Source organism: Acomys russatus, chromosome 28 (genome assembly GCF_903995435.1).
Source record: "Acomys russatus chromosome 28, mAcoRus1.1, whole genome shotgun sequence".
Lineage (NCBI taxonomy): Eukaryota > Metazoa > Chordata > Mammalia > Rodentia > Muridae > Acomys > Acomys russatus.
The window spans coordinates 19,852,624-19,873,274 of NC_067164.1; the positions used below are offsets into that span (position 1 = coordinate 19,852,624).

General features: G+C 45.9%; 1 protein-coding gene across 1 annotated transcript in view; it reads left to right on the forward strand.

Annotated features, from left to right (window-relative positions):
- The window catches only part of Fras1 (Fraser extracellular matrix complex subunit 1), a 401,691-nt gene that overhangs the window by 317,123 nt on the left and 63,917 nt on the right, over positions 1 to 20,651 (forward strand). The window contains exons 42-47 of the mRNA XM_051170886.1: positions 1,689 to 1,879; positions 2,895 to 3,048; positions 4,139 to 4,402; positions 6,894 to 7,082; positions 8,442 to 8,561; positions 8,856 to 9,035. Coding sequence (XP_051026843.1) covers positions 1,689 to 1,879; positions 2,895 to 3,048; positions 4,139 to 4,402; positions 6,894 to 7,082; positions 8,442 to 8,561; positions 8,856 to 9,035 — 1,098 coding nt within the window. The remainder of the gene's footprint in view (positions 1 to 1,688; positions 1,880 to 2,894; positions 3,049 to 4,138; positions 4,403 to 6,893; positions 7,083 to 8,441; positions 8,562 to 8,855; positions 9,036 to 20,651) is intronic.

Sequence of the window (20,651 nt, forward strand, 5' to 3'; positions counted from 1 at the left end):
CCAGGAAATGTGTAGACACGGGTTTTTTTTTTTTCCTTCGCTCTAGAAGAAAACTGTGGCAGCACGTTAAAAATCAATCAATTAGAAGGACTTGGCTAGAGCCCAGTACGTACCAAGCCATCCATCACTTGGACGTTGTTTACTCTTCCCCTCGGCCTTTTGCAGTGTTTGTTGTTGGGTGAGCAGAGGAAGCAGGAGGCAGCAAAGTAAAGGACTTTGAAAGGTGCCCCATGAGCATATCACTTCCCAAAGATGTACCCCTGTAGGTCAGCTTTCAGCTACTATAACACCCCTGAGATAAACCAGCTTCCAGAGAGACAAGCTGTACTTCACCCGTGAGATCCGTGTTAGCATCCCATGGTCAGTTGGACCCCCTTGCTGTGGCAACTTGGGATGGGAAGGTAGAACAAAGCTCTCTCCTTAAGCGAGAGAAAGAGATGGCAGACAGGCCTCGTGTTTTCCTCCAGGCCTCCGGTGATTCTAAAACTGCTCTCTTCGCTCCATCTCTGCAAGGTTTTGTACCACAGTCCGGATGGCAGCTAATGCATGGTCTTTGGAGGAAAACGTTCCCAGACTATAGCAGCATTTTGTCCTTGAATGGGACCTGAACACATCATTGTCTGAACAGTACCTGAGTGTCACAGTATTTACATGGTCTCTGGGTACCCAGAAACCCTGGCATACTATTAACCTATGGCTCAGTTCTGACGTATAGGTTCCTTCAAGAAACTGGGAGATCAGACCTGCAATATGGGAAAGAGTCCTGAAAAATCATGTTTTCTAGACAAGTCATAGCTACTGGACCCATGAATTCACAGCAGCAGTGGCTACCTTCACAAGACCACCTCAGGACTGGGCTTTTTGACATTCCACCCATAGCTCTAAGAGGATCAAGGGTTGCAGGGGTGTGGGGAGTCACATTCTCAGTGGTGTATCCACTGGTACATTGCCCCTCACTCAAGCAGTAACTTCAATTAAATGCAGTCTATCTGTATCTCTGTCTTTCTCCTCTCTCTCCTCTCTCAAAACCAAACCAAACCAAAAGAAACTACATGAAAGTAGGAAGGAGATTTGAGAAGAAGGAATGTGGTGGGAAGGACAAGGATAGGAATGCTACAGGGAAGCTTAGATTAGCAATTATATATACATACACATATATACACACATGTACACATGCAATTATTAAAGAATAAATCAAGTTTAAAATAAAAAACTTGGAAGTCAACTGGAAATGTGCTGGAGGAGGGGTTAAAGCAGAAAGGGCCACAGTTAACTTTCTTCTATAGGGGAATTGTTAACACCTGAAGAACACACCAGAGAGGGTGGCTCTTACCCTGCTGAAGTTTAAACTAGAATGTTGGCTGCTGTGTTGCGATTTACACCCCAGTTTGTGGTATAAATGATTGGAAAGGAACCAACCACAGACTCTGTGCTGTGCCTGTGCGGTTTCAGGCACTTTATCTCACCTGATTTCCTGTGGAGACAACAGGGCTGCCATATCCATTTATAGGTGGGGAATGGTCTTAGAAACACCATCCAACGGAAGACGAAAACAGACTTAAGTTCTGTCCTAACTTTGTCCAACAATCCTTCTTCTATCACGTGTTGATAATGCCTTCTTTTCCAAATCAACCTAGTGACTGGGTTCTCATCAGTCAAGGTAAATGTGTTCTCTTGATATTATGCAGGGGATCGCTTTGGCCCAGGAGCTACAAGTGGCTCAGAGGCATCATTCCCTATTCAAGATGTCCTGGAAAACTACATTTATTACTTCCAGAGTGTTCATGACAGCATCGAGCCAACCCACGATGTCTTTAGTTTTTATGTGAGTGATGGAAGCAGTCGTTCTGAAATTCACAACGTCAATATCACCATTGAGGTAAAGACTTTAGATGGGGGGGGGGGGGAATAAGCCTTCAGCTGCCCAGTACTCTACTCTTAAAAGAGATGACCTTAAACCACATGATGTCCCAGTCTCAAATAAGCCGTCCACTCACAAGCAAAGGGTTGGATGTGACCTTCAACTTAAAATATCAATTTTAACACATACCCCTGACCTTCTGGAAACTTTTGAAATCAGAGTTGACATTTGAGGAAGGTCTGAGTTGAGATCTAAATTTCTATTTTAGGATAAGATGTATTTGCTCTGGGTAAAACAGTCTGTAGGAATCAGAGAAGCCATGCCATTCTCATACTTAGATGAAAACTAATAGCCCATTTTCTCTGATATTTCCACAAGTGGGTCTGCATACATTCTTGCCTTTTTCAAAAAAAATTTTATTATTTAACTATAAAAGGAGTTTGATTATCAATCTTACATCTATTTTTATTTGAGAAACTACTATGATAGTCTTGCTTTTTGACAACAAAGAGAGGGAGAGAAGATAAATCTCAGAATGGAATGGCCTCTGCCTTGGGACAATAAAAATGTGTGGAACCTTCAGCAACTGTAAAGGCCAGGGGTGAATCAGAGTTGAGAGGCAGCACCAGAAGCTTTGCTTCCCAGTGCTGTGACTGTTGTCTACTGAGGTCTTTAGTCCATTGTGATAGCTGAGACCATCTGAACTGGAATAGCCTTTGATCTTCAAATATACTTATATTTCTAAATTATACATCCATCATTTAAATCTAGAAAAATATGGTCATTGTACCTCTGGACAATACCTTAGCAACTGTGTATAGGCTGTCCATCAGCCTCCTTTCAGAGGAACCTTTTGTTTATGTGACTTTTTAATTTTTAACTAATATTTTGACCAGGAGGTAAACACAGTAGCACATTAAATACTGTTTGGCTAGTAGGAGCTGTGGCAGTAATGATATATTCTCCTAATGCTTGTTTTCTTTCCTCTTAAATTAATATCTGTGTGAGATCTAATATTTTATCCTTTAATCAGAGGAAGAACGATGAGCCTCCCAGGATGACCTTGCGGCCCCTGGGAGTACGGCTGAGCTCAGGAGTGGCGCTAAGCAATTCTTCCTTGAGCCTCCAAGATCTGGACACCCCCGATAACGAGCTGGTTTTTGTATTGATGAAAAAGCCTGACCATGGTAAGACACAAACCGCGGAGGAAAGCCGCTGCTTAATTGAGGCGCCTGATGGGTGGTGAGCGCAAGTTTGTAGACTGGCTCATTATGCCTTCTTCCTTCCAGACTTAGAGCCTATTCTTTGTGTCAAAATATAATCAGATTCACAGCTAGCCCAGAGCCTTCCAGGTTGTGGTAGATGCTGTTTTTAAAAGCCTGCGTGCTAAGTCCTTGGCATCTTGGAAATTTCACCCCAGCTCCTTCCCTCCTCTCCTTTCTAGTCTCAAGCAGAACAGGTTGAGTGTGTGTGCATCTTCTCAGGTTGAGCGTCGCTGTCATCAGGGCTGCCTCGTTCAGCCTGTCAGCATGTTAGAAGACCCACAAACTTGTTCCCCTCGCAACAGCAATGTTCTCTAGTTTAAAGCAGGTGTAGAAAGTACTGTGGGGATCCTTTACCCCCTCCTCTAAGTGCCAGCCCCAAGCTAGAGCTCTGGAGCCACATGGTGTGTCAATCACTCTAACACGGGTTGGGCTTTTAAAGAGGAAATTGCCGCTGTTGCTGCAGGGTTAACACTGGAAGAGACCACTGGCTGTTGCATTTTCAGCTTGCCTTCATCCGCTTTCACTACCTTTGATGACACTTTTTTAACTGTACCCCTTAAAAACAGAAAAAGGAACATCAATGTAAGCATGCTTACTGTATTCCTAGGTTGAAAAAGATTTTAAAATGTACACCCTTCGATCTGCATACTGTAAGCAAAAGAGTGGAACGCTGTCTTCACTTTGCAGAAGGGAAAATAAAGTTCAGATCATGAAATGAGTTTGAATCCAAGGAGGGAGATGTGGTTTTTAAGCCACTATACTGCAGCATCTGTCTGTGTCTCCTTAGGAGACTTCTAACCACAAGAGTGGAGCTCTGTCTTCTTTATTTATAGACGAGGCCACAGGGCACCACCTGTACTTACATATAAAATGCTAAGTGTCAGCACCAAGAGTCTCTAAGGTACTTGACATTCTACGTAAGTTCATACTAGTTGGCAAAGTTGGGTCACGTTTTGATTATATAAATGTATAAACCCATTGTTTCTCTGTCACTCCTCTCCACCTTCTGCAGGTCATCTCCTCCGGAGGCCTACTGCCTCTGACCCTCTGGAGAATGGGACAGTTTTGGACCAGGGATCCTCCTTCACCTACCAGGATGTCCTGGCCGGGCTGGTCGGGTACTTGCCTGGTGACATAGATATGGCAGTCGATGAGTTCCGGTTCTCTCTCACCGATGGCCTCCATGTAGACACAGGACGGATGGAGGTCTACATAGAGCTACCTACAAGCGATGCCCCCCAGTTGGCAGTAAACCAAGGGCTTCGGCTCTCAGCAGGTGTGCTATCCCAACTTCCTGTCACCCACCAGGACACACACCTATGAGAACAGTTTGAAAGGAGGCAGATTTCCTTGGGCTTGTGTTTCATGGGTTTTGGTTTATACTTGAGTGAGTGGCTCCAGGGTTTTCTGTGGTAAAGAAGACTATCATGGCAGAAACAGGCAGAAGTGATTACCCGGTGACAAGCAGGATGCTGAGATGGACTGGAGACCAGAGCAATGTCTAGCTGCCAAAGACACTACCTCAGTGACCTACTTTCTGAGCCAGGTGCTACCCACTAAAGTTCTTAGCGCCTTCCAAAATAATGACATCAGCATGAGACTAAGCTTTCAACATACTTGTGTATAGAGTTAGTACACAACCAAACCATAGCAATTTCTGTAGAAGTGGGTGAGGGTAGCCTTGTTTATCCATACTTTCTTTCTTTTTTTTCTTTCTTTCTTTCTCCCCCCCCCCCCCCCCGAGTCAGGGTTTCTCTGTCCTGGCTGTCCTAGACTCACTTTATAGGCCAGGCTGGCCTCGAACTCACAGAGATCCACCTGCCTCTGCCTCCCAAGTGCTAGGATTAAAGGCATACGCCACAACACCCAGCCCATACTTTTTTTTAAAGCCTATGCAGACAGTACCTTCTTCCTGTTGGTGCCGTGGGTGGATCTTGGGGGAGCTATTCCTTATCTAAGGAAAGTAGTGTTTTAGGAAATCGTTGTTTAGGAACACTGAGTTTTGATTAGGAAATATGAGCCGGTGAAGTTCTCTGGACATGACACCTCTGTCTATAAATCTGGGAACATTTTGTGAAGCATTTATATAGTATTTTCAGTACCCTCAGAATCATAATGTGTATCTTAGACCCAAGTCTCTTGTAACAGTGCCTCAGTCCAGCCAGCATCATGGAAACCAAAACATAAAGATTCTGATAAAATTTTCAAGTTGTTATTTTAAAAAGAATTTTTAAGACATAGAAGAGCAGTTGGGAGGCTACCAGGAGTTAGGAGATTATGCAAGTAATTGCAAATCATTTTGTATCATATTCTGGCATCTAATTGTCATACTTTGCTATGTTTTAGTAACATGGAAGGAGCAATGACATGCTTTAGTCTTGAACATGCTATATAGTAGGAAATAAATAAGGTATGGAGTAGGCCTTTGACCTAAGTCTTTGTGTATTAGGATTCTGTAGTTTGTCTAGTGTTAGTTTCACATATGCTTTGCATTTAAAAATAAATATATGGTATAATAAAATCTGTAATCATGAGACTCACCAAAGCTTCTAAAAATTGATATTTCACTGCTTACAAGCAAAGTGGCCTGTTATTGTTTTATGGACTGTAGAGGAAGACATGAGTTTTTTTTTCCATCGAAGAAAAAGTACTGAATTGCTTACACTGTAGCAGGCTGTATGAGAATTAGGAAGTTCAGATCACTTCCCTCTATCCTCCATGATGCATAGAGTGTTTCAGAGGGACCGCAGGGGTGACATCACATGTGCTGGGATACATGACTCAAAAGGAACTTTGAGCCTGACATATACCATATTCTAGCAAGCCCTGAGCAAGCCAAATCTTGGTATGGAGGAAGACACTGCCTCGTCCCTCAGGGTTACTTACTAAGAGTTCTGGGTAGGATGCTACAGGCCATGCACTCTTGGCCAAAGGTGGACTGCTACTTCAAACATCAAGATATGTGACATGAATGATAAGGGCTTTACTTTACTTGTATTTGCTGCTTTTAAGATAAGAAAGTAAGCCAGGCATGGTGGCGCAAGCCTTTAATCCCAGCACTTGGGAGGCTGAGGCAGGTGGGTCACTGTGAGTTCGAGGCCAGCCTCATCTACTTGTCTACAAAGTGAGTCCAGGACAGCCAGGATAACATAGAGAAACTGTGTCTCAAAAAACAAAACAAAAAAAAACAAAACAAAAACCAACAACAACAACAACAAAAAGAAGAGAAAGTAGCTGGGCAGGAAGCAAAGGGCGGGACTCTGACAAGTATTTCTATAGTGAATGTCTTGCCTCGGTCCTCAGTCTCCATACAGACTTGTCAACCTGGCCTGTGTGCTTAGTGTATCTTCTGGCTTGAGAAACACTGATTTTGACCATTTAATTCGAGATGACGATGATATATATTTATGGGGTTTTTATGCACAACTGGCGCTTTCTGATTTGGTTATTCTACAGACGTTAAGTAAATTAAATTGAAGCAGATTGCACAAACCCAAGATCTGGACGTTATTTGCATCACAGAAGCAGTCGTCAATGGCAGTTCTAAATGGCAGGCTACAATAGGAACAAGCACCGGAGAGGATAGAAGTGGGCATGAGGAGAGGGCGTGGTCCAGAGTGATTTTATTTAGGGAAGTTAGAATTTATTCAGCTGGAAATGGAGACAGGCAAGTGCCTGGTCCCTGGGCCTGAGAAATGTGTGATTAAAAAAACAAATCATTCACTATCCCATTGGGGAGTGACCTTCTCTTTCCTGTTCTTTCCCAGGGTCCGTAGCACGCATCACAGAGCAGCACTTGAAAGCAACGGACGCTGACTCAGATGATGGCCGCCTCATGTACATCATGAGGGAAGACCCTGGCACAGGACGTCTGCAGATGGCAAAGTCTAACAACCTGGAGCAAATCTCTGTCCGAGGCCCCGTCCGGAGCTTCACCCAGGCAGATGTTAGCCAAGGTCAGCCTGTTCTCCCTGCCTGTCCAGACTTCCCTCAGCACTGGTCTAATAACGTGGCCGACTGTGGCAGGAACCCATGCATTTTTTTGTTTTGAATGCAAGCTAAGTTATAGCATCTTTTGTGTGTGGGGGGGGGGGGGATTTTTCTAGGATAAGGAATATATTTTCTGAGAAATTTCAGTCTATTGTAGAGGAGGAAATATCAGTTTGACTCTCTGTGTTGCTAAAAAGGATGTGTGAGAGAGAGAAAGAAAAAGGAAGTGAGTCGGGATGGATTACGAAGAAAAGTATACCTTCCTTAGGTGAGCAATTTATATCTCTTCCTGGCTCCCCAAAGAGCACAAGTTAATGAACTAAGCGAAATAGAAGGGCATAAAAATCGGAGCTGCCTGGGGGAGATTACACGGCTCATCCCTCCTTCAGAAAATGCTGATGTAACGGGAAGGCGCAAATGTTAAATGCTACGTAGTTACTGTGCAGTGCTTTCAGGAGTAGAGAAGGAAAAAAGTCAGATAGGAGGAAAAATAGTCCAAAGCCACATGACCCCCGTGCAATTCCTAGCAGATGTAGAAATATGCTACCACCCTCTCCCCAGGAGCAGAAATGTAGGCTGTGTCGATGTACTGACACTTAAAACTGAGGGCGGCTGGATGCTCGCAGGATCTGTGGGTCAGGGGAGAGGTGCAGCGAGCAACAGGACAGCGGTAGCTATTTAATTACTGCATTCCTCTATGTCTCTTTGTGACAAATGAGAGCAGGCAGCTCTTCCCAGGGTTTGGTTATAGTCACACTGACGGGTCCATGCAAACGGTGTGTGTTAGCGAAATGCACTGTGCTTTTCCCCTTTGGATCCTTCCTGACCTCTTTGTGTAGACTGTGTGTCAGCTTGTCTGTTGGTTGGATGTATCCCACGGAGAGTGAAAAATCCCTGGAGAGGTGGGCTTCGGGCCTGCACTCTCCTGCCTGGTGATGTGGGTACACTAGAGGGTCGCTCCACATGATGTGGGTGTGGCCAGTGCACACTGTGCCCATGAGCAGTCTCACACTCATCTAGTTATTCGTGAGAACACCCCAGAATCTGAGCTAGAGCCTTCAAAATGGCTGAGCCCTACCATAGGAAACGTCGCACGGAGAAAACTTGTTAACAAGGAGATTTTAAGGTACGAGGAAGTTGGTGGCAGGAGAGGAAAGAGAGGGAGCGAAAACTTTAGATTAAAATGTCAAAAATGGTACCCAGGCGAGGGAGGTGTGAATTGATTCCTCGGTGTGAATACCAATTGAAGTTCCACCTCTCGCTTCAGAAATAAATAGCAAAAAATACTAACAACAAATCTTTTGTTTTCCTCCTTGCTTTTCTAGGGCAGATAGAATACAGCCATGGAGCAGGGGAACCTGGTGGGAGCTTTGCTTTTAGATTTGATGTGCTTGATGAAGAAGGCAATAAGTTGGCTGACCAGTCCTTCTCCATCCGTGTTTCAGGTAAGGGCTCTTCTTGGGGTTTCGAATAGGAAATGCAGCAGTTAGTTCCGAGGGCCTTTCGTTCCAACTGTGTTTCCCTTAGAACTTGGGTTCTCCTTCCACAAGCCCAGCAAAGATAAAAACCCAGGACTGGCCCCTTACTGGGGGACTCTGAGGGACAGCTCCAAGGACTGCTCTGACCTTACCTCCTGGGTACCATTCCTTGAATAGAAGGAAGCAGGGAGGGAGGGGATGGGAGGGGGAAGGGGGATGGATGGAAACCTCCCATGACAAACAACTCTCTGATAATTTCAGAAGACAAATCCCCACCAGTCATCATCACCAATAAAGGGCTGGTCTTGGATGAGAACTCAGTCAAGAAAATCACTACTGGGCAGCTCTCGGCCACTGACCAGGATAGCGAGCCCGCAGAACTCATCTACAGGGTCACCACCCAGCCTCAGCTGGGCCACCTGGAACATGTCGCCTCACCAGGTATGTGGTCCTCTCTTGCTCCATCCAGCCCTTGGTTCAGACTCAGTGCTGGGGACCAACCACTGCATCTCGTTTGTATATATAGTCACACAGTCTGTTTTAATTTATATTTATTTTATGCCTCACTAATTTTGATCATTATATGTTGTTATGCTATACTTAGTATGTATTAAGCACTTTATCATAGTTGATAAAACTAAATTAGAAAAATGACAATTTGACGTAAGGAAATAGCTCCTAGGAAGTGGTACAACCTTAACAATAAAAACAAAACAAAACAAACAAACAAACAAACAAAAACCCCTGGACTTGACCCTCAGACGCACAGAAAAGGATAATCTCATGGAAGTCCTCTTAGCTCCATAACCAGATAGTCCCCACCTCTGGAACAAACTGTGGCCCCCCTGGACTTTTACTTTCCCTAACTGCAAAGCACAGCGTAATGTCCCATGGCACCCACTCGTCTCGGGTGTGACTGTAGTTCACTGGTGTGTGCGCAGCATGCTCCAGGCCTTGCATTCAGTCCCCAGCACCAGGGGGCAAAAGACTGACGTCAACAGACAGTGAATGGAAGATGTACTGAAGATGTTAGGCTGCTACTCGGGAGGCGAAGATGAGCAAAACGCATCCTCCCATCCTGGATTTCTCTGCTGGGCGGGACAAGGAACCTCCCTAGATGCCTGTAACTCGGGGAAGACAAGTGTAGACCTGGAGCTGAAGAAACTTCAAAATCAGGCAGGCCTACAATGAGTAAAGAGGCACACTGAGGCGGGCTTAGGAACGCCCCCGCAAGTCAAAGTTGTTTGGGGGAGTTAGATTTGTGTTCTTTTCAGAGACGGAGGAAAAACATAAGTAAACAAACAAACTCTACATGGACTTGTATAGCATATTCTGAAAATAGTAGGAGACAGGACTCATGGTTAGATTATAATAGCATGAAGGGTCTCCAAGCTGAGACAAATAATCTCTGTTTACTCTTAAATTAAAACAGTATATAAAACTAGACTTTTTCTTGTCAAAGCTCACCTTTGACTTTTCTTTTTTTTTTTTTTTTAATTTTTTAAAAAGATTTTAATGTTACATTTTTAAAACTAATTTATTCAGATTACATCCCAATTGTTATCCCCTCACTCGTATCTTCCTGTTACCCCCTCCTTTACCCTATTCCCCTCTCCTAGACCTATGACAGAAGGAGACCTCCTCCCCCACCATATATGATCACAGCCTATAGCAGAGAAAGGCATAAACTATCTAATAGAATGAAATGGGGAAAGAAGGGGTGAGGCAGGGGGATAGCGGTGGTAAGGAAGGGTCCATGCTGGGCCAGTAGGAGTCAGCCAAGGCAAAACCAAAGGGAGAATTGCAGAGAGACCACCTAAGCTGGTCCCCTTTAAGAACTCACTCCCGTGAGGTGGGTGACAGAGTGAACAGGGTCCTCGGAGTGTCAGGGGAGGACCTGTAGAATTTGGCAGCTGTAAGGAGTGAGGGGCACCACATACTCGCGGCGTAAATCTACAGGTAGAATTGCTCTCACTTCTTAGAGGCGGTGACAACTTGAAAGATTTAGATCTTCTTAGAGGTTCCTTGGGTTTCATATCACAGATTCTTCATCCCATTAGGGAAGCATCGAATCAGGGGACAGGGGACGTGGTTGCCCTTCCAAACTCACTTTCCCATTCAGAGTCAGGCGGTCCGCAGACAAACAAGGGAAGAAGCTATGTCACAGATACAGGATCCTTGGGGAGGTTAGGGAGGAAATGAGTATTTGGGGGGGCACAGGAAGGTCTCCCTGATAATAGGGTGGCATTTGAGGAAAGCTGAAGGCAGAGGAAAAAGTCGGTCATGCTGATGAATAAGAACGGTTTGGTAGGGGAGTGAGCGAGCAGCTGTCAATATCCTAAGATGGGCTCAGCCAGACAAATTACACTCAAGGCTCAGCAAGGAGGATGGTGCCCTTTAAAAGTTAGAGGGGAAAGGTTGAGAGAGGAGACCTTGCTTGGTCCCAGGTGGTGGTAGAGAGGGTGTCCAGTGGATATGGCAGGAGAGCACAGAAGAGAGTGAACTGGCTCGCTAAGATCTTTCATGCAAATTAAAGCAGGCAGCCTTCCCTTTTGTCCCGAAGTTCCTGCGGGAAGTATGCAGATTAGCACCCCTATACCTTGGATGCATGAGATATTTAATAACTAATTCATAAGCTAATTGCTTCTGCCAGAATCCTGTCAGCTTGCTGATTGTATCTGTGCAAAGATGAAAGGGCAGGCTCTTGGCTGTGGTGTTAGGCGACGGCAAGTGAACAGATTTTTAAAAGCCCCCCCCCCCCCCCCCCCCCCCGGCTTCATGCAAGGCTCCGCCAGTCACCCACCTGCTGGTCAGTCCCAGCCCTTGCTCTCCTCTGACACCCCCTCAGCCCCTACTTTCCCCCAGCCCCCCACCCCCGGCTGGTACAGAGAGCCCTGTGGGGTGGGGCTGGGGGCATTTTCTCTTTTCTCTTTCAGAATTCAATTCCTGACCAGACTGAAAATGTGGCTGCTAAAACCAGACTCTATCTGTTTCAGGAGATAGCAGGGTGGTACCTATGATCTCCCCTCCTCTTAGGTGATACCCTCTAGAGGCAGAAGGATTTCCATTTTACTTGGGATTGCCACTTTATCTGCACTTTCCAGAAAGACTTAACTTCTTGATCCAAACTTTCTTTGGTCCCACCAGCAATTCTTAACCTACCCCTTTGCAGTAACTCTAGGTAGTCAGTGGGAATATCCAGCCCCAATCCTCCTCTCTGCTGAAGTCCCCTCCTCATGTAAGGGTCTAGAAAATCACTGAAGGAGGACGCAAGACTCAAATAATATGTAAAAACAAAGAGCATTTATTCTGCAGAAACAGCCTGCATGCAGGAGTCAACCATCCATACAAAATGGGGGCTACCCCTGAGGTGGAGCTCTCAGGCTCTTTTAATGGCTTCTAGGGGAATCCTGTCTGTGGCTATGTGACTCTAACTGGGATTGGCTGGTGCCTGTGGGCATGCTGGTGCTTGGTGCTCGAGGAGGCTACGTGACTCTAGCCATGGGCCTTTAGCGATGTCCGGTCATCTCATTCATTATCAAAAGGGCAGGGATCCCCCCACCTGTCCCTCCCTCTACTCAAAAGCTCCCCTTTGTTGCATTTAGCCAGCATCCTCTTTCCTTGTTCCCTCCCCTCCCTTCAGTTATAGCATCATGCATTTGATTCACTTCCAATGCCCACGGCCCCCTTGGAAGAAGCATATGGAGACTACCTTCCTCCATCTCAATGCTGTTTAGCTACGGCTTAAGCCAGAGTGTGTCTCACCAGGTGGGCCTGGGACACCCAGGGTCTGGAGTTGGGACAAGGCCAGTTCCCCCCAAGAGCAGAGCAGCTTGTGTGGGTCCATGTAGGTGTGGCTCTTTACTGCAGGTGCTGAGGCCTCCTCGAGAGAGCACTGGCCTCCCCAGTGCGTGCCAGCTCCCTTTGCTGGCTTCTCACCATACAGCCTTGAGATTTGATGTCAGCTGATCAGAACTGATTGTGATCCTAGCACAGTCAAAAGACTTATGCGAAGCCTCGTGCTTCCCCCTGGGAGCTATAGGGAGCCATATGCCCTTGTGAATGGTATAGAAGCTGGCCATGAGCCTCCGCCCACCGCTGTGAGGAAACACTCAGAGTGCAGTCACTGTGGATCTCTTGGTTCAGGTCATAAGACCATCCCCTCACCGTAGGCCGTCCCTCCTCCCCTGTGCCCTGATAACTTTCTTTTTCTTGGAAAATTAGAATCAGGAGTATTAATAACTAGGAAAGAAGCTAAGGTGCTAGGACAAAGAGACCCCCGCCCCCGAATGCAGTGGCTTGAGCAAGAAACATATTTCCTGTCACAGAATGATCTAGAGGTTTGAGGCGGGCGGTGTCTCCATCTCTGGTGTGCGGTGACTGCCGTAGCTGGCAATGCTGCAGAAGGAAGAAAGTCAGGGGCCAGGATCCCAAGTACCTGCATGTTCTGGCAGCACTGCAGGATGGACGAACACCACTTCTGTGTGATGACAGCCACACACATCTGAGAGATGGAGGCAAATGGAAGCCTCTTCGTGGGCATACCTTTGCTTAGCCAGGAGTCACAGTTTTCAGCCAGGGGAGGAGTAATATTAGAATACAGCTCTCACCGGCATGGCACGACCCAGGGTACCAAGAGGTTGCTGCTCCTGAGGTGTGTGCAGTTACACTGACTCAAATGCTAGGATGGAGAGGAGTAGCTAAACTAGCCTGTAGAGGGCAGAGATGGAAGGCCATGTTATGTGTCCTCCAATGAAACAGATCTGTCCTGAACCAAATAATTACTACGCGTAAAACTCCCATGTTGCTAATAATGAGAAACTGTGACATCCGATCCAAAGTCTGTGTCCCTGCCTTGGTTTTAATTTTATTCCCCCGGAGCGTGTTGATAGTTTACAGCCCCATCAGACTGCAGGCCACACAGCTCTTGACCACTTAATGATTTCAGTCCCCTCCAAGGTCTCCAGGAGCTATGGGATAGCTGTTGTTTCTAGCATATTTTAAGGAGCCCTGCTGGGTTCCTCTTGCCGGCACACCACGCCGTCCTCAAAGCTGAAATGAGATGTTGCTTTCTTGGCCAGACTGAGAAAAATCCCTCACAGACTGTGAGAATTCTTTTTTCTTTTTTTTAAGCTTTAAAGAACATGATTTAATATTCTTATTTTAGATAACTGTTCTTGTTTGTGTTTCGTTTCGTTGCTATTACTTATTTTTTTTAATATATTTTTATTAATTTATTCATATTACATCTCGATTGTTACCCCATCCCTTGTATCCTCCCATTCCTCCCTCCCTCCCATTTTCCCCTTACTCCCCTCCCCTATGACTGTGACTGAGGGGGACCTCCTCCCCCTGTATATGCTCATAGGGTATCAAGTCTCTTCTTAATTAATGGCATTGAGGGGCCCAGTGAAAGGCCCTCCACAGGTGGGCCGCCACAACTTTGTCAATATGCAAAGTTTTCCCAGGGCTCTTTGCTCCCTGCCAGAGCCAGTAGTAGATGAGCTTTCCAGATAGTGGCATCTTGCTTTCTTAGCGTGGAGCTTGATGCCCAGTCCACAGAAGTAGTGCCAGAGAAGCCCAGAGGTGGGCCTGCCCATCCGTGAACACCAAAGCTTCTTGATCCTGCTTGAGGCGTTAACCAAGGAGACATGTTGTTCAGAGCCTACTTCCGCTTAGCCTCTGTGAGTTGCACCTGAGTAAGCTCACTGCCTAAGACTTCTGGGTACATGTGTGTTTTCCCAGCATTCTGAGAGCCGCGTGCTCACCTCAAGGGATTGCCTTGCTCTCAAATCTTAAAGCGAGCAACTGGATGGTTCTGCCCTTACGCATTAACTAATTGTACAAATCCTGCTGTTTATTACCAAGTGCACTATGGGCCTTTTAGCTGAAGTGTCAGTTGGTGCAGGGTAGATCCTATTGTTGAGATCCTCCAGCTGTTGTGAGCCCACAAGGAAGGCTCAGGCCCTGCACTAAGAGTTAATTTATCACAGCGTTGCCATAACTTGCTGCTTTTTGTCATGTTCATGTTGCCAAACTTCCATTCTTAATGGAGCTTCATCAAAGGTCTCCTCAAAAACAAAACAAAACAAAACAAAACAAAAACAACCCCCCCCAAAAAAAAAACCACGAACTACATTTCAAACACACATCGCTTCCCTTTCCCCACCCCAATTCATTACCATGCTCAGTTCTTGGCCTTTTAAATTCATTTCTGAGCATGCTCAGTTACCCCAATCAGATTTCACAGTGGATGAGCAATACTGTTAGAGCCTACGTGGCTTGCTTACCCAGCTACCACTGGCATGAGAGTGGAGATGGCGAAGATAACGGAGTGAGGGTCACAGGGCAGGCTCAGACGCTCTGCCTTGGGGTCAGGATGGCTCCTATGCTGAGACAACAGCTGGCCAGATTAAATCCAGCGGTGTGCGTATATGATCAGAGCGCTCATATTCCTCAGCTCAGATTGCTCATGCACGAACAGTTTCTAGTTGTATGGAGGTTGTTCTGTGTTTGCTGTCTCGTGTATAGTAAGACTGCAGTGAGGGGGCCTGTGAGTTGTTGGCAGTGCTCTGAGCAGGGCAGTGAGCAACATTGGGAGCATTGTTTTTACTTATCACACAGAAATAGTTCTGTCACTACCGCGCTGGCTCAATTTCTCTTAGAGACATTGCGTAAGTCACATGGCTCCAGACACAGCCACCACTGTATAAGACAAACACAATCAAGTCGGGGGCCTCACCATCTACCATTTTCTTTGCTCCCTCTGACATGGCTGTACCATTCCAGTTTTAGAGGCGTCAAAGAATAAAAGAAGATCTAATAAAGCTCATTGTTGTATGACTTCCCTCGCTTGCGTGCCTCACGCGGAGCGGAAAGGAAACATGAAAGAATCTGATGCAGGCTTTGTGATTTTTTTCCTTCTGCTTTTCTGTTACCTCAGTGGTTCTCTGCCCTGACTGAACATTACAGTCCCGAGGATGTGTTTCAAAATAATGACTCCCCAGCCCCTACCTGGACCCAAGGATAAAAGGCCCTGAGGGAATGGAGCTCAAATATGAGTTTTCTTTAAATGCAGCTTGTGGGGCTGGGGAGACGATTCGGCAAAGTGCTTGACACTGGGCACGAGGACCTGAATTCAGATCTTCGGTGCCCACATGAAAGCTGGACGTGGTCGTACATATCTGTAAACTCAGCATAGGAAGGCCACAACACACAGAACGGGGGGAGGGGGGTGCTTAGGCGGTACAGCCAACCGGCGAGCCTCAGGACCATGGGGAGACCCTGTTTCACAAAAATGAAAAGAGAGCCTGGAGGAATGGCTCAATGGTTAAATGGACTTGTTGTTATTACAGAAACCCTGGAGTTGGTTCCCAGCACCCACGTGACAGCTTACAACCATTTGTAACCCCAGACCCAGGGTGTCTGACCCACTCTTTTGGCCTCTGGAGGCTCTGCACACATGTGGTGCACAGACATGCATGCAGGCAAAACTTCCATGTGTATAAAATAACAATAAATGCTTTTTCTTTGAAAATTGAGAACAAGTGAAGAAGATACACCACGCTGACCTCCGTGCCCCACACACATCTATATGCATATGCGCACATGCACGCACACCCACATACACAATTTTTTTTTAACATCTTATTTTAATCCACTTTCTGTTACTATAACAAATTCCTGGGGCTGGTCCTTCATTAGCTTGCAGTTTGGAAGACTGAAAATCCAAGACAAGGTGACCCCCATCTTCTCAGCTTAGTAAAGGACTCCCATTGGCAGTGTCACAGCATGGTAGCTAGAAACATGTAAAGAGCATGTGTGAAGGAGAGAGACGGTGCGGTGAGACAGGAATCCAGAGACCAGGGAGGGACTGGCCATGTTCTCTGTGTAACAGCATAGTCTTACAGGAACCGGCTCACTCCACAAGACCAGCAAGAATCTCTACCAAGCATTGCACCTCCAGCGATGCGACGTCCTCATAAAAGGCTCCACACTTTCTAACACCTCCACATGGGGGACCAAGCTTCCAGTGCCTGAGCCTTTGGGGACTCAAAGTTGTCCTGGTTAGAGTCCTGTCTGTCTGACATGAGCTAGAGTCGTTTAAGGAGAAGGAGACTTGGTTGAGGAAATGCCCCCACTAGATTGGCCTGTGGATCATATTCTTGATAATATGATGGATGCGGGAAGGCCTAGTCTGCCAGGGATGGTGACACTTCTGGGCCTGTGCTCCTAGGTGGAGTAGGAAAGCTGACTGAGCGAGCCAGTAAGCCATGTCCCCCTGTGACCCCTGCTCAGTCCCACCTGCAGGTTCCTGCCGTGGCCTCTCTTTATGATGGGCTGATCTACAAGGTAAAGTAAACCTTTTCCTCACTGTGTTGCTCTTTGTTGTGGTGTTTAGTCCCAGCAATAAAGACCCTAAAGAAGACAACACTCAAACTATAACATGTCCTCTTGAGGTTCTGAATACCAGCACATTTGAGTGTGTGTGTGTGTGTGTGTGTGTGTGTGTGTGTGTGTGTATGTGTGTGTATGTGTGTGTGTGTGTTCTATACATTGAATAGATTCGTCTGTGTCTCAGGAGTTGTATCAAGAACATAACAGAAGCCAGCGGGAGCCCAGGGGTATGGAGACTCTGCAGTGAGAGAGTAAAGTCATTTGAGAGCAGCTCCTCAGAAGAGATGCTTTCCTAACCTGCCTGGGCTCTCTATGCCAGCCTCTCGTGCTGTGGCCGATGCACCTGTTCCTAGCTGGGCTCTCCAAGAGGAGAGGTGTTGGTGTGTCTGGCTTTGTGGTGCCACAGGCTGGGTAGTGTTAACCACAAGAGCTTCTTTTCTCCCAGTTTTGGAGGCCAAGGTTCAAGATGTGGGTGTGGGTAGGGTTGGGTTGTTGTGAGGGAAGGATCTGTGCAGGCCTTGCTCCTTGTCTTGTAAATGGCTGCTCACCCCACACACCCTGAGGATCTTTCTGTGCCTGGCTTGCTTCCCTTCTTCTGACGTTAGCCACTGAATCGCAAGCCCATGGCAGGAGCCTCTTGCTATCTAACTGCATCTGTCTGGACCCTGTCTTCAGAGAAAGGACTAACTTGCAGCACTAAGAGTTCAGATTTCAACACGTGATTTAAAGTGAGGGGAGACACAGTTGAGCCCACACCAAGATACTGTGGAGGAACCCTGAAGCAGAGACGTAGGAAGATGCCCATATCCCTCACCCAGCACAGCTAGCTGCTCGGCTCACCGCATGGCAGGCAGCCACAGCATCACCTAACATCCCTTTAAGAAGGCAATTTCTCCAAAGACAGTTTTCTCCACCCACTTCCCTGACCTGGACCAGGCTTTCTCTAATGTGTGGGCCTGCCGGGGGAATTGGAAAAACTGACAGGGTTAATATGGGTCTCTTGTCATACTGCCAGATACATAGTTTAACCAGAAGCTTGGTGACTGAAAACACCTTCAGTGGGATTAAAAGCCTTCAAGTATTTCAAACAACAGCCACCTGCTGTGACAGCCAGGAGGGGACTGTGCTTGCTGACAAATGAGTAACTAGCCTCGTCCAAAACCCAATTAAAAAAGGCTAAACTTGTAAAAAGAAAAGGTGTGCAGAGGGCGAGATCTACTCGGTACACTCTGCTAGATGTTAGGGATGGTGGCTGAACAAAGTGTGTCTGACAGACACTGTTGCATATTATGGAGAAGCACAGGTGTGCTTCTCCTTAATGCACATGGGCTCACACAAATCCTCATCTTCTGGAAGGTCATGTTCTACCCACAGTTCTTTGTTCTCTGTCACATAAGTACAGGTGTCCTTTAAGGAATATTTTAAGAAAAGGAGGCTATGATTCATGAAGTATATTTGAAGGATATAAGATATGTTATCATGGTGCTATTTTGGTGGTAGACATATGAATGATATGTGTGGTTCCTACTTTTTCTTTATATATATATGTATTACATATATAAGAATATAAAATAAGTAATGTGTAATAATAAATATAAGAATATACATCCTTTAGTAGGCACATACTACTTTAATCCTGAAAATTTTTATGAATAAGGGTAAAATTCAAGATGTCTGGATGACTTTTACAGTAAGGACTGGAAGACCTCAGCTTTAGAACCGAATTCTCTTGGGTACCAGCCCTAGCATTTCCCTCTTCTAGCCATGTGACCTTAGATAAATGACATAGCTTCTTAATTACATAAGTAATTGTATTACCAGAATCATAATTTATTATAAATGGAGGTACTCTGACCTCTCAGAGCTGATACTAGCTAAGTGCCACGTCACTAAGCAAGCGGGAAATAGTTTTCTGCTTGGGAAGGCATGTTTGTGGTGGCTTTCTAAACACATGCTTAGCATGTGGTCAGAATGTTCCACTGCTAGAGATTTAACCCAACCACCCATCAGTGGGTGCACACATAAACAAATTTTGTGATATATTCACCTGGTGGAATTAAGAAGAATGGATATTTTGTGAGGGGTAGAATTGGTAATGTGTATGTGTGGGTTGGTGCAAGTATCTTCCTCTAGCTCTTTCCACCTTAGTAAGGCCCCTTATAACCCTGGAGTTCATCATCAGTTCCAGTAGACTGGCCAGCCAGTGGGCTTCGGGAATCTTCCTATGTCCAGTCCCCAACTCTTCAGCTCTTGGGTTCTTCATGCGTGTCACTCTACCTGGTTTTTACACCATGACGATACAAACCCGGTTCCTCATGCAACAGACACTTTACCAGCTGTGCCATGTTTGCAGCCTAGAAATAAACTATCAATGCGTGCTAAACTTCAGCATAACTAGGCTAAATGAAGGAAGCCACGTACACCAGAGGGCAGGGAGAAAAACACCAGCTCAAGTGTAGCAACAGGAGAAATTCATGATGACTTGGAGTTGAGGATGAAGTAGAAATGAAAATGGGAAGGCTAGGAAATGTCAGTGTCGGTGCTTTTGGAAGAAGGGACATGCTCACTACTTTTACGTAGTCCCATTGGAAACCTGAGGCTTACGGAATCGTATACGTCAAATGTGTGCCAGGTCTAACAATGAGATGTTAAAATTATCTGTTAGTTAACCTAATAAAACTATTTTACAAGAAAAAAGAGAGAGAAGGCTCAAGCCCAGAACCCAGAGACTAATTCCCAAGTAGAATAAGCCATACTCCATCATCATTGTCGTCGTCATCATCATCGTCATCGTCATCAGGCTTAGATGTATAAAGGCTCACAGAGCTGGGTGGCCGTAAGGGTCTGAACGTGTATTTTCACACGGGCTGTGAAAAATGGATCCCCAAGAGGGAGAGGAGCCTTTAGTTTCTCAGCAGAGCCCATCGGAAGTTATTACATTTGGTCTGTGTGTACGTCTGTGAGGTTTATATACTTGTTCCAGTGTATGCACATACATGTAGGTACTCTTTCCTGCGTATGTGTGCAGACCCAGAGGTCAAGTGTCCTCCTTGATTACTCTTGAGATGGTCTCATTGAACCATGCACCCACCGATTCAGTTGGCTAGACTGACTCCAGTGAGCTGTCAGTGGGTGCCAGTGACCCACCTGTCCTCACACCTCTCTACCCTAGGTATAAATAAATATGTGCCACCATGCCCGACTTTCACATGAGCGATGGGCACCCAAACTCAGACCCTCATATGTGTACAGTACTGTGCTAAGCTACTGAGCCATTTCGCCAACCCCTGAAGTTATTAAATTTTTAAAGAATGGTGTGGATTTCTGTCCAGCCATAAGACAAAGCTGCAAAACCGGGAGCTGCATTTCTTCCCTGTCAAGAACTGATGTAGCAAGTACAGAAATATAAAATGCCTCATCAGAAAATTAATGCCCCAGTAGTCAGAAGGCTCTTGCATCTAGGTGACAAATCTCAGATGATAAAGACGCAAATGGAAGCCATGTCGGTTGATCTTTTTTTTCCCCCTTAAAGACAAAGCCTGTGGTACTGACAGCACACTTACATGGATAGCAATCAGAGTGGAATCTATTATAAAATAAAACTGGTTTTACCAGGATTAACAGTGAAAAATAGTATCTTTTTTAGAAAGCAGCAAAAGG